This window comes from Vulpes lagopus, chromosome 11 (assembly GCF_018345385.1).
Source record: "Vulpes lagopus strain Blue_001 chromosome 11, ASM1834538v1, whole genome shotgun sequence".
Taxonomy (NCBI): Eukaryota; Metazoa; Chordata; class Mammalia; order Carnivora; family Canidae; genus Vulpes; species Vulpes lagopus.
In genome coordinates this window covers 98,204,427-98,219,342 of record NC_054834.1, presented here as the reverse complement: position 1 = coordinate 98,219,342, position 14,916 = coordinate 98,204,427, and the positions used below count along the sequence as shown (strand labels likewise).

Sequence of the window (14,916 nt, the reverse complement as noted above, 5' to 3'; positions counted from 1 at the left end):
CGTTCATAATGTATGAACTTCAGATGACAACTGAAGCCAAAAAGAAACGGAAACCTGTTTGTGTGGAACTATTAATATTAGCACAATCTTGGCTTTAAGGAATTGTGGATCATAAGATAATGTGGATTGGTCTGAGGGTTCTGTTTCTTGGTATTCAGTTTACCTGTCTATACTATGTGTATAGATCATCTGTCAGTCAGCTGTGGATTGTACAGTGGTTTTTATTGCATAACCAAGTAGGATTCATTCACTTTCCTATCATATCTTCATAATACAACTTTATATTGATTCATTGTGTTGATTTTTTAAAGTATTTTTTAAGTATCTTTAAATATTTTTACTGATACTTGAATGCAAACTTATTCATCCAAGCAATGAATCTAAACTTTCAAAGTAAAGTGTTTGAGATCATGGCATTTGACAGTTTTAAACTTTACCCATGATTCAGTTTAGATGTAAAGTTCTCATTAAAGCTCCTGTGTGTAGGGCGGGGGGCGGGGGGAGGGGCTGAAAGAAATTTGCTTCTAATCTTAAGCATTAAAATCAAGGGTTTTCTAATACTTGAAACACTCATATTTTGAAACAAAATATTTTTAAATTACTGATTATATTTTTTCGTATCCATTTTTATGTCATATATTCTACAGTCTGTACCTTGTAACACAATAAAAGTGAATAAATGGAATCCCTAGAAACTTTTGATGGTTCTAAGTTCTGATCTGAACTTTGAAACTACTGCCTGATTCCTAGGTTTCAATTTGATGGCTCTGTGTCAAGAGCCATTCTGGCAGCTGAGAACAGAACACAGACACAAGAAACTGTGTTTGTGTTCTAGCATAAATATGGTTATGCGTGAGTCGAAGCTAGTTCACTTGGTCTACACAATTATTAACTCAGCTGCAATCTTTTTTTTTTTTTTAAGGTTTTTTAAAACTTATTTATTCATAGAGACACAGCTAGAGAGAGGGGCAGAGACACAGGCAGAGGGAGAAGCAGGCACCATGCAGGGAGCCCAACATGGGACTTGATCCCGGGTCTCCAGGATCACGCCCTGGGCTGCAGGCGGCACTAAACCACTGCGCCACCAGGGCTGCCCAACTCAGCTGCAATCTTAGAGAGATTTCTCCCTCGCTGAGATAGCGTTTATTTGGGAGGTGGGATGGGGAAAGGAGGATTATGAAGCAAACCATAAAGAAATTTAAACTCTGTAAATAAGGCCTGCATAGAATTAGGGGAAATGGATCGTATGAATGGAAAGAATCCCTTCCTTGTGCCTGTTTTCTTAGGGTGTCATTTTACATACCAATCAATAAAAACAATAAAACAAAATAAAAACAATAAAATAAAATAAAAACAATTTTTATAGTATTTTGTATGTGGAAGAAGAACCCTATGCTACTGCCCTAATAACGGCCCTACTAGTTAAGTAAGACTAGTGTTACAGTGTACCAGTATGCCAGCTTTTTCCTACTGTTATTTCTCATATTCAAGGGGACATCCTTTATTTATGGTCTGGCCAGTGTCTGTCTAGCAGACTTTTATGACATCTCCCTCAATTTTGAACAAATTTTTTTCATTCCTAGAACATTAGGTCACGATTTTCTGTCATCTGGCCCCCTCTCTGGAAGGATACTTCTGCTGTGTTAACTGTTGCGAGGTCAGTGTATACCTCCCAGAGCCCCTGCGCGCTTTCCCCTGGACGGTCCTCCTCTCGAGCTGCTGGTGGGGATGCTCCTCCACACAGTGCACCCATTCTGCCTGCTGGTGGCCAGGGTGTGCCCCCCCCCCCCCCGCGCTCAGTTCCAGGCCCTGTGTCAGGGAGAGTTCAGTGCACTCCTTCCACCTTCCCTGCCCTTGGAACTACATTACACATCCTTGCTTCAGGACACGAAGAGTGGGCAGGGCCAACATGAGGTCAGTGCACCCAAACCGCACTGTTAGAGATTTTTGCACAAGAATTTTGAAGCCAGGGCGCCTGGGTGGCTCAGTCAGTTAAGTGTCAGCCTTTGGCTCAGGTCATGGTCCCAGGGTCCTGGGATCAACTTCTGCATCAGGCTCCCTGCTCAGCCAGGAGCCTGCTTCTCCCTCTGCCATTCCCTCTGCTTGTGTTCTTTCTCTTTCAAATAAATAAAATCCTTAAAAAAGAAAAATTTTGAAGCCACTAATAATTTTAATGAGATTCAACTAGATAATAAAAAGATATTGCCTTGATTCTAAAGATACTCCTACTTTGAAGAGCTGTTCCTCATTGTTTTGTTACGTTTTTGCAGGAAACCCCTACACAGTTTTATGTATTTGTTGCTAATGATCATAGCCAGTGTTATACCTTCTCTCTGCCCATGACTTAACAGTATAAATCAAAATACTTTAACTGTAGTGGCAGAACCAGGACTAAAAGTCTAAATTTCAAATATTTTGGATCAAAATTAAGCCATCTTGGTGAGACTAAAATTGGTTCCAGAAAAGAGTACATTCTGGTTGCCCTAAAGATAAAAATTAGGGGGGAAAGGAGAAAAAGCCTTTCCTGCCCAGCTGCCTATCTACCTACGTTGCTTTTCATTTTGATTTTGATCATCTGTTCTCTTCCTTCATCACCCAGTACCAGGCTGCAGAACTGACTCACCAGAGCCTCTCAAATGTCAACCGCCTTCCCCCAAAGCAAAATTTCATTTCCCCAAATGTTTTCTTGGGGTTTTTTGTTTGTTTGTTTGTTTTTTAAAAGTAGGATCCACACCAGGTGTGGAGCCCAACACAGGGCTCAAACTCCTAGCCCTGAGATCAAGACCGGAGCTAAGATCAAGAGTCAAATGCTTAACCGACTGAGCCACCAGGCACCCCTCCCTGAATGTCTTTATCGCCTCCAACATAGGTTCCATTTGCAGCAGGCTTTGCAGGCATGCTCCTTGGCTGTTGCGTGCACGCTTATTTCTAGAGGGTGTATTACGGCTTGGAAGGGATAATGAAGGTAGGCTGAAATTTTCTTTCTCTTCCCATAGCATAGATTTCTTTTCCTCTCCTTTTATTACTGACATTCAAACTGGAGATGCGAATGTCAGAAACATGAGAAGCTATGCTGGTTTTCCTGCAGAAGTTGGGGTTTGGGGCAGTGTAACAATAGGCCCAGGTGAGAAGAGTTCCGGTATTCACATAACTCCAGCGCCCAGGAGACACGTGACCCTCAGCCTGTGCCATGGGGGCCCTCAGTGGCCCCCTCACCTCTTTCCTATGTGTCCTCAGTCTGGTTCTGACCAGTGCCTTCTCTGTGACGGACTTTTGGGATCCATTAATTAACACAGTCTTTCATCTCTGTTTCTAAGTGACATCAGGGATGTTAACATGAAGGGAGTTGTTGACAGGTGAAAAGCAACCTCAGATGTCATGGTAATAAAGTTGTCTTCATTCCAGTTGCAGAAGAGAAAAGTATTTTCAGACTAGTTGCAGTGCCCTTTGTTCATGAAGGTATAATTCATGCCATGTACTCTGTCACTTTCATTTGTCAAGATGTGCCAGAGGTTTGGAGGTGGCCTAGAAAAAAAATCTGCGGCCAACTTACAAAGTTGCTTTTCTCAGGACCATCCTTGACCTCCCCAATAACATCATACACTGAAGCTGATTGCTCTCTTGGATTATTTTACCAAAACACCCTCCCCAAAGAAATCTCTTTTTTTTTTTTTTTTTTTTTTTGGTAAATTGATCAAGTCATTTGTTCAAAGAGCTCTAAGGAAGAAATAGTGCTGGTCAGTTTCCCACTTTGTCACTAAGGTCACACAGAAACAGACTCTAAGAAACAGTAAAGATCAGTGGAGGTTATAGAATAAAGTAAGATACTACTAACATCTCATTCATCCTAAGACCACTGCCCATCAGCCTCAACTATAAGAAACACAGATAAGAAGCCAGAAGTTTGTTTTTCTTTTAAAAGGCCTTCAAAAGGAATATAGATGACCTGTGTTCTTGATTTACATCCAGTGCTCGCAGAGTTCTCGTACCAGATTACCTCATCTGCATCCAGGAATCAGTGAATGGGAAAAAAGACAAGGCGGTAAGGAAGGAGGAGAAAGAGCTGACATGACAGCCTTGGAGAATAAGAAGAAACAGGAAAACTAAAACACAAACTTTTGAAAAACAAAAATCTAGAGCCATTTAGAATCGAAATCCAAGGAAAATGTCACTTAATGACTGTCTGCTAGTTATTTCTGTTATAGACATCGGTAATTCTGAACCCCCGAGTGCTGACCCCTGAGAAGGTACCTACTGTATTATAGGGCATTTCAGGCAAAAGTTGCCATCTATATGATGCCCCTTGAGAACCGCCCCAAGCCTTTCTTCCAGATTGCACCCCAGTTCTTTCTTAGCATCCTCCTAAGCAGAAAAAAATCCCCAAGATGCACCTTTTGACCTTTTACTTATTACAGTTTGAAGGCCTGTTACATTCCGATTTAATCACTTTTAAGACAGGTAATCAGAATACAACCATATCTACTAAAACTATCTGCAGGTGTCCATGCCCTAGAGCCTTGTGTGCAGGCGCCGCACCCTATTTCCATTGTAGGGAGGAATAGCTCTTCAGTTGTCCTGCTCGAAGTTACACGGTTTGTGCAATTAATTTTTTTAAGGTATATTTTTCTGAATTGGTAAAATATCAGATATAAACATCACCGATTCTGTAAACCTGCATATAAAATAGAACATTTAGGTAAAGCACTTTTAAAAGTATTTATCACTTTTTCTTTAATATGCTTGGCATATTTATTGGATGACTTTAGTGTCATCCAGGAAAGAAGCTTGCTTTCAAGTCCAGCAGCCCTTCCCTGAGCTTCTGGGAAGCTCCAGTTGCTAGCCCTCCTTTTCACAGACTCCTCACCTTCTTAGTAAGTGAACCTCCATCATAATGCAGAGACCCTAGACAGCGACTCCCTTAGCCTTCTGGCCTCCAGGCCCTGTGACTCCTGCACAGCCATCTGCTTCCCTCCTTCCCTTTTCCCAATTTGGGGAATGGGGAAATAATTCCCTTATTCACAATTAACCCCTCCGCCCTAGATCCGATTTCCATTTGCCACCTTCAGGAACCTCACTCCGTGAGCTCCCTCCTTTCTCAGACATCTTCAGTCCTCCGTTGCCCTCTCTTCACCTCCAGACCTGTTCTGCTCTTGTCCCCCTGTTGATGCCCCTTCCCCACTCCTGTGCCTCTGATTCAGCTGCTTCCCAAGGCCTGGTGATTCCACCTCCTGCATAACTGCTTGTCCCCTTTCTCAGTCAGCGCTGCCAGAGTCCCAACCCACTCCGTCTGTACCTGGATTCCTGCCATACCTAGCCTCCTACCTACCTCCTGCCCCGCCAGCCTCGCCTGCCTGCGTCACTCACCTTCAGAATCTTCAGCGGCCCTGCGTTGCTCACTGGGCAGAGCATGAATCTGTAGGCATGGGAAAGGCCCCATCTCTCTTGACTCCTGCCACGTGCTCATCCCCACCTGGGCCCATGCTGAACTTTCTTATAAATCTCTAAGCATCCTGTTGCTTGGCTCAAGCCACGGACCCTTGGTTTCCTGGAACAGCCGTTCCTAATGCACCCCCTCCAACACGCACACTGCAGTCCTGCCCTGCAGGCCCCTCAGCTGGCCCATCTCTTGGGGTGCATCTTAAGCCTGCACGGTGCCCTTCCCCCAGCTCCCCATGCACTTTGCCGGCACTTTCTCTGGAGCATTTCCACTAGTGAGAGAAACGTATCGTGAATTCCTTCAACCAGTATCCTTTTTATCTTTGTGTATGTCGTTACTTTAAAAATATTCACAAATAAATAAAAAGGACTACTGAATGAACTGTTTTGATGACCTCTAGGGGAATTAAAAAGGACAAAAAGGGGCAGCCCCGGTGGCGCAGCAGTTTAGTGCCACCTGCAGCCCAGGGTGTGATCCTGGAGACCCGGGATCGAGTCCCATGTCGGGCTCCCTGCAAGGAGCCTGCTTCTCCCTCTGCCTGTGTCTCTGCCTCTCTCTGTCTCTCTCATGAATAAAAAATAAATAAATAAAAAATAAAGACAAAAAGGCTACAACATTCAGTTTTTACAAATACCGTCCATTGTGGAGTCACAAAACAAAATTTAAGAAATATGAATTTTAAGTATCAAGATTCAAAAGGGAATCCAGTGAAGTAGTTTAGTAAGCTTCTGGAGCTTTGGTGCCTCTTTCTAGAACCGTTTCCTGGAGAGCCGTATAATCTACCTTCCGACACCAGCAGCCCCACATGGCTCAGGATGCCTTTATAAAACGCCATCCAAGAAGGAAACATATGAGTAACAATTTCTTAATGATTGCTCTCTGAAATACACATGTGATCCTTTAGTCGGAGAGCCAGCCTGTCGCACCAAACTTTTCCATCAATACATGCCACATGAAGAAGTGTCCCAAGACTTTCCAGATGCCACGTTCACTGCTGCCGTTTTGAAGGCGAGGAAGGGAATCGGTTCTGTCATAACTTCTCAATACTCAGAGCTCTTTGCTATGAGCCCGGTTTTAAGTTCTTTCACATCATCTACTCTTGTCTTCACTCTCCCAAATGTAACTTTAAGACCCTTTATCATGAGATAACTGACAGGTACAAGACTGGGACTTTCCTCCTCTATGTTTCCAGCCCATTTCTGGTAACCTCATCAAGTCAAGTGATACTGGAATATCCAAGATCTAGCAACATCTAAGCCAGTATGTATCCCAAAGACTTTCCCTAAAACTAACGTCATGATTCTATAGCTATTTCATGATTATGCAACTGTTTCTATACAAGTCAGTGCTTTTTCACTCATTCCCCTCAAAGCAAAGTAAGACTGCTACTTGATCCAGTTTTATTTCACTCAGAGAAATACAGACAGACACAAAGACATCACAGACTATCTGAATGTTGGTCTCGGGCTCTGCCTCAGAAACTCAAGGAAATGCTCTGAGTTTACAGGCACTGAGCATCATTACCAATCAGGAAGCAACTGCGTCTGCATTCCTGATGCTTTTCCATAAAAGACATAAAAGAGATCATGGCCCGCTTTTCAAAAATCAACACATTTTGTACTCAAGCTCACTTGGAAGTGACCAGAGTCACAAGCGCATACCTACTTGGGAGGAACCAACACCAGGTTATTCATGAGAGCCATATTTGGCTATTTTGGCTAGCATAAGTATTCTGAATCATGATACACCTTTTCTCATTGATTCTAATATGTGCTTCCCTGCCCCCCCCCCATTTTTTTTATTTTTTTTTTTTTTTTTTTTTTTTTTATGATAGTCAGAGAGAGAGAGGCAGAGACACAGGCAGAGGGAGAAACAGGCTCCATGCACCGGGAGCCTGACGTGGGATTCGATCCCGGGTCTCCAGGATCGCGCCCTGGGCCAAAGGCAGGCGCCAAACTGCTGCGCCACCCAGGGATCCCCCCCCCTTTTTAACATGTCTGGAATTGGGATTTATCTTACAATCAGTGGCTTGTCATAATTTACTTGGCTTGGTTTTTCTAAATGGCATATATGCATCTTACATTCATACGAAGTCTTGTGTCCAATTGCATCTTAAGTTGGAAAAAATAAGTTATATTATCTTAAAAATCATTTACCTGTTTGACACATAAAAAGAACAGTAGCAAAAATGACAATCGTAGCAGTGAATTCTATTATTTGCAATATCTGTTTTAGCAGATATTTATGTTGGAGCCAAATTTTCACACTTTGTGATTTTTCACTCTTTTTATTTTTTTGAGGAAGTCATGCATAAATTATTTCAAGTACATGCACTTTGATACACATATCAGTGACTTCCTTACTCCCTTCTCCCTTTTTCTTTTATTTCTTGGGTGCATTTTCAGCCAATATTTACTCAGGAACTTTTTTTCCCTCCAAAATCTTAAGTGTTACTGATAAAGTTCCAATTTTTTTTTCTTTTATTCTTTAATACTTGGGGTTTAGATTCTTTGTTTCTCTTTTCTACCAATACTTTTTCATCTGAGTTAAGCTGGAATGGCTTCTCTTTCGTGAACATGGAAGTCTAGAAGTATCTTAGCATTTGAATCCTTTGGGGATTCCTTTCTTAGGGATAAAGGAATCAATGTTTTTGAGGCTGGAATGGTTTGTGCATAATTACTACACTCAGATAGGGTTTCTGATTAACTGTAGCTTCTGCAGTTTCTAAAAATATGTTCATTCCCTTAACTAACACAGTAAGTATCAAATGGTTTTGAATAGAAATTGGCCCTTTTTGATGATTCAGTTGTGACCAGTCACTGAGTATCACCTTAACCATCTGTGGCCCTAACTGTAGTCACAGATGACGGAAGATAGGTCATCTGACCAAATGCTTCTGGGACCCAGATACACACTCTACTTCACTCCTTCTCCTCCATGCCATAGCACTTGGAAAATGCCAGTATTTGTGTAACACATAGATGAGGCCTACGGCTGGAGGGGGCCCGTTGGAAAGCTACCGTAGAAATTGTTTTGCCAAGTAAATCACAGAATATTGGTTTGATTTATCATCATTTCTAAAACAAAGAGGAAACCAAGCTCTGAAAGAAATTTTAACTGCTTGTCAGTTCCACTCAACCAGAGTTTTTCTAAATGTAACCATACCTAGCCCTTCGGTACTAACTGGTTTGCATTATAGTGCTTTGATGGAAAACAGGCTCATTGGCCACGTGTTCTCCCCTCTGGCCACTCTGTCACTCACTCCTCTTTTTTCAGGTCCATACATTCCGAGGGCCACACTGGTGTGAATACTGTGCTAACTTCATGTGGGGTCTCATTGCTCAGGGAGTGAAATGTGCAGGTAAGAGCTTTTCCCTTTCTGCTTTACTAGTTACAGTAAAAGAAGTAGAAGGAGTAAGTTGTAAGGCGATTTGCTGGTATGCATATACAATAGGCTGGATCCTGGTTGCTCTTAACACACATGCAGTAGGCTAGATTTGCAAACAGCCACTTCGGAAATTGGCAGTTTATCTCCCCTTAACCTTCTTGACCTTAGTAGGCAGCAGGCTAGGGATCCAGTATTAGTCCATTAAAAAGTCAGAAGTTGTCCTGTTCAAAAAGTCTGATAAAAGGAGATAAAAGTAAGGCAGTTATATTTAACTCTTGCCTTTGATGTTACAGTAACTAAATTTATAAAAATGATTTTTTTAAGCAATGTACAGGGACCTATGATTGTTGCCTTGGAAACTGAATTTTAAAGATAACTTGTTAAGCTGAATTGTCCTTACTACATTTTTGCAAAATCAAATTGAAGCTTCAAAAAAAAAAAAAAAATCTATGACTATCTTCAAAGATGGGTACCAAATTCTGAAAAACCACTTAGTCAATAATCTTTTGTTTGTGACATTTTGAAATCTTGACTATGCCAAATCCTTTTTATAAAATATGACCATAGTAGTTTTAGATATAAATTTAGAAACTTTGAAGATTTACACATAAAGAACTAACAAACTCTGGGATTTATTGAAATGCTTTATGAAAATAAGTTGTTCACATCCTGTGAAATTCATTTGTATAGAACAATTATACCAAAAATTGGCCATTTATTCAAACTTCTTTAAATTCTGACATTGGCTTAAAAATAAACATTTAAATTATAGTGTTTGGTCATAGACATTTCTTTCCTGCCATTTAAATTGTAAAACTAAAAAATATATTCTTACATGTCTTTTAGCATGAGCTTAACACTTAAAAACATATACTAAGAGTAAAGTTTTTCAAAATGGTAACTGTCAAGCTTATCACTAAAAAATCTACATTTTCTTTGTGACATGATTTTTTTATCTTAATTCCAGTATAATTAGCATACACGTATTCTTTTAGTTTCAGGTGCACAATATAGTGATTCGGCAATTCTGTACATTACTCAGTTCATCACTGTAAGAGTACTAGGATCCTCCTATTCTGCTGTCTTCCCCAGAGGTCCCCTGCGGCGTGTTTTGTTTTTTCTTTTTAAGATTTATTTGAGAGGATCCCTGGATGGCTCAGCAGTTTAGTGTCTGCCTTTGGCCCAGGGCATGATGCTGGAGTCCCGGGATCGAGTCGTATATACAGCTCCCTGCATGGAGCCTGCTTCTCCCTCTGCCTGTGTCACTGCCTCTCTCTCTCTGTCTCTCATGAAATGTATAAAAAAGATTTATTTGTGAGAAGGTGGCAGGGGAGGGACAGAAGAAGAGGGAGAGAGAATCTCAAGCAGACACCACACTTGCCAAGCACAGAGCCCGACACAGGACTTGATCTAGCGACCCTGAGATCATGACCTGAGTTGAAATCAAGAGTCAGATGCTCAACTGGCTGAGCCACCCAGGGGCTTCCCTTATGGCCTGATTTTTAATGGAATATTTTTATTGCCCAATATGTGCAGAAATTTTTAGGGTCTTATTTTTCTTCTAATTTGTTTTTTTATTAGCAAGATACAATATGTATTGCATATTAATGTTCCAAGTCCTTCTTCTTCAGTTATTATTTCCTTAGTGTCACTAAGGCATGTTAAGGTTCTAGGCATACATCATTAGCCAGATTTATTCAAGGACCTCCCTGCCACACATGTGGATAAGAATTCCTCATGTGTTGACTTTAAACTGTGCAGAAGTCTCCATCGAAGAGAGCCTCAGCTCAGATGCAGTGATTCTTCCATCATCCTAGAGAGTTGGCAACCCCATTTGCAAGTCTCTGCTCAGAGAATAAATGAGGACAACCTTGTGTCATCCTTCTGACTAGTGGATACCGAGTCAGGATGAGATATCCTGATTAGGAAGGCTGAGGGGAAGCCTTTAAACTGAAGGGCAGAGCACATTGGAACCTAAAATGTTGATAGAGTAGTATTAAGACCATCCACACTGTGGGTTTTCAAAGGTAAATGGAATACTCTTTCCAGAGCACAAATCACCTGCTTAAGGAATGTGGGTCTTTTTTTTTTTTTTGAATATGGGTCTTAATAAGCATATTTTGCCTTTATGACACAGCCAGACCAGCCAGAACTTTACAACAGTTTCTTAAACATTTTGTGACTGTCACTAACTTTAAAGCTTTTCTTTTACTGAAGTAACGATGTGTATCACTTATGTTTTGAAATATGAAGCCCATCTCCATAAGAATTCTGAGTTTGCTATGTTAGCAGAGAACTGGTACGTGGATGGATAATCTTTGACAATATGCTACAATCCCAAATCATGTTTGAAAGAAATGTTTTGGAACCTTTACAATATGTGATAATATGAACGAAAAGGAAAGAGAAAGTGATTCACCCCCCCACCCCAACACACAGCTACCCACATTAGTAGCCTCCATAGCTTGTTGCATAATTGTGCAGGAATTGAAAGAAAAGCCTTAAGGAGATTTTTTATTTTTATGCCTTGTCTATAAAAGCATTATAGTCTATGTGATTTGAACCATATTAATTTGTATTTGAACAAGTCTTTTTTTTTTTTTAATGCAGTGGTTGGCATTTGAATTAGTTCTGTTTTCTATGACAAATAATTCTTAGATCTGAAGTGGTTCATCTTGACCTTTGAGCCATCCACTTTAAAACAGAATGCAAAGAATATAAAGAGAACTAACTATGTTGGCTTGAACAATGACTCCCTAAAGTCTACTTCCTAATCCCTGGAACCAGTGACTATATTCCCTTTGATGGTAAAAAGGAGCATGGGATTAAAGGTCAGGGTTTGAGATGAGGAGATTGCCCCAGATTGTTGGGATGGGCCCAGTATAACCACAGTCATGGGGGTCCTTACAAGAGGAGGCAGTCCCAGAACAAAGGACAGAAGCAGAGTGGAAAGAGGGAGAAGATGCTATGCTGCTAGCCTTGCAGATGGAGGAAGAGGGCCCAGGCCAAGGAATGTGGGCGGCCTGTAGAAGTGGAAAGGGAAGGAGCAAACACATTCTACCCTGGAGCCTCCACAAGGGGCACAGGCCTGCAAACTGGACTTCCAAGGACCAGAACTAGGACAAAGTCCTGTTGTGAGCCGCTGAGTTTGTGGTCATTTGTTACAGCAGCAACAGGAATGTACACTAGCCACTAAACACTCAAGATACTATTTCCAAATGAGAAGGGCAGGCTAACTGCCTATAGAAAAGGAATGTACTTATCTGCTTTTGAGCCCAAGACAGCTTGCTTTGTTCTGGTTTCTTTTTTCAAAATCCACCAAGGCAGAAGCGAGCTAGTCCAATTTTTCAGGGAGCATTCGCCAGAAGCATCAGTTTTGTATCCCACCCCCACCCCCTCGTTTTATTTTTTCTAAACATCATGTGAAATATTGAGTGGTGTTCCAGTCAGCAGGCTGGCAGTCACCGTAGGGATCGGGCTGGCCCCAGCTCCTAGCAGGCAAGCTGTCCCTTCCGAACTGCGAGCTCCAGGCCCACCACCCGGCCCGCCACCCCTGCCAGCCGGATTCCCCCAGCGGCTTGAATGTCCTCTTCCTCTACTTCCTCTACCCACGTCCCCTCCTGAGCCTTCTTTAAAGACTAAAAGGATGTCGCAGGGGAATATGGAACTGCAGGTTGGGAGTGGTGCTCCTACTAAAATATTTATGAGCACAATAGGTGGATTTGACAGTAAAATTCAAAGGATCATCGTTCAGACAGAATGTTTCCCCAAGCCATTTCCCCTTTCTCTCGGAAATGTAAGTTTATGGGTTAATATAATCTGTTGTTACATAATCATTGAGACTGCCAAACACCACCACCACCACCACCACCCCCGCAAAAAGACCATTATTCCACCAGCATTCCCGAATTGTCTTCACCTTAGCCTTGCCAGAGTAGTCAGAGAACTAAGCCAGATAACAATTGTAAATCACACATCAGCTTAGTGTTGGTTATCTATTCAAGTGACTCTTTTTCTCCAAGTGTCTCATTAGCATCGCTGTCACCTCCCCCCCTAGCCCCCCCACCCTTGCAACAGGGAATGGGAGCAGTTCCTTCCTAGTAATAAGAGTGCATTCATTGCTTAAAATATACAAGCACTTAGGTTGAAGGAAAGGAGTGGAAGTATTTTAATTACTGCTTTGATTGATTGTACCTAAAAAGTTATGTTTATCTTTTATCTTTTTTAAGATCATATTTACTCATTTATTTGAGAGAGAGAGAGAGCACACATGGGGGTGGATGCAGAGGGGGAAGGAGAGGGAGAGAGAATCTCGAGCAGATTCGGTGCTGAGCACAGAGCCCCACACAGGGCTCAGTCTTACTACCCTGAGATCATGACCTGAGCCGAAACCAAGAATTGGACGCTTAACCAACTGAGCCACCCAGATGCCCCTAGGTTTGTCCTTTTAAACCAGTGAGAAATTGATAAGACTTGCTTAGAAGTTTCATGCAGCAGTATTTTCACAAATATCCAAAAAGAACAAATTCTTCTTTTTAATTTTGCTTATGAAACTAATGACTTCTGATACATATTTGAATTGGGCTATTCCCACTTTCCCTGGATAGGGATTCAGAGGAGGGGACATCTAAGAGATAGGTTTTGAAATAAAACTTTCATTTGCAATTACTTAAAATACAAAACACTCATGGAGCACCTGGGTGGCTTGGTCAGTAAGAGCATACAGCTCGATCTCTGGGTTGTGAGTTCAAGCCCATGTTGGATAGAGTACTTAAAAAAAAAAAATCTTTTTAAAAATTAAGTAAAGAGGCACACCTTGGTGGCTCAGTCGTTTAAGTGTCTGCCTTCAGCTCGGGTCATGATTCTGGAGTTCCATGATCAAGCCCAGCTCCTGCTCAGCAGGGAGCCTGCTTCTCCCTCTCCTGCCTGCTGCTCCACCTGCTTATGCCCTCTCTCTCACACCTTTTTTCTCTCTCAAGTAAATAAAATCTTTAAAAACAAATAAAATGAACATTCGAAGAATGAATAATTATCTTTCCTTTCAAAACACACTATTAACATTACCCTTAATTCTATCAATTTAATGTAAATAATATCAGCTATTTTTTTTCAAAAGATAGATGTTTGTGCTTTGTAGACATAAAATATATGTTTTGTAGAGAAATCGAGCCCCAGGAAATCTAAAATCTACGAGTTGCCTAAGTTAGTAGTCTAAGTAATAGAAACATTAATAAAGGACAGAATAAAATGCTATTTGGGTTTTTTCATTTTTCCTTTCATATGGTTTAGTCCATGCTTATTAACTTGAAGGATTAGGAGGGGAAAATGTGGTTTAATTGTAGCATAAAAATAACCTACTAAACCAAGAAATGCAACAAATGAAATGACCTTTTATGGACTTTTGTTGTTTATACTGTTGAGCTTCCTTGGGAGAAATGGAACGATATAGGAGTTATATGGCTTTAATAAATAAGTATGAAAACCAAATAAAGTCTTAATGGCAAACTGAAATATTGATGTACTGCTAGTCCCTGCAGGAGCGATTTTCAGAGCAAGCTCAGAGCTGGTATATTGCACCGTGAACATAAGGGTATAAAGATGCTTTATTTTCATGACTTTGCCCTATCCTTTGGGCATCTGAAGGACTTCATATCCAATCCTGCCAAAAATTTGGCCTTTGAAATTTATTTCTAAAATTGAACAGAATATGTTGGTTGTTCCACAGTTTAATCTTACTCAAATGAAAGAAAGAATATCAACTTAGAAAACGTTTCCCTCTTCCTTAATTCGTAAATCTGAGCTCAGTCATCACTTTACCCACTTTTCACAGAGTCACAAATAATCATAGGAGCCTGCTGATGTTTAAGGTGGTAGATAACGCCAGTTATTCAAAGGAAAAAAGTTGGTATTAATATCAGGCCATTCGTGCCATTCACATGTTTTGATGTTGTGTCAAAGTTTTACAGTTTCGCTTGCTGGTGAGTTTCTGTTGGGAGTTTATACATAAGGAAATATATGACAAAAACAAGACTATAATGGGTAGGTTTTATCACTGCTTTTTAAAGGATATCACTACTTTTTAAAAGTCTTG

General features: G+C 41.0%; 1 protein-coding gene across 9 annotated transcripts in view; it reads left to right on the top strand.

Moving 5' to 3' along the window:
• Positions 1-14,916, top strand: part of CHN1 (chimerin 1) — a 194,641-nt gene that overhangs the window by 161,487 nt on the left and 18,238 nt on the right. For all 9 annotated transcript variants that reach the window (XM_041722802.1, XM_041722806.1, XM_041722800.1 and 6 more), the window contains one exon: positions 8,714-8,798. In XM_041722802.1, the coding sequence (XP_041578736.1) occupies positions 8,714-8,798 (85 nt within the window). The remainder of the gene's footprint in view (positions 1-8,713; positions 8,799-14,916) is intronic.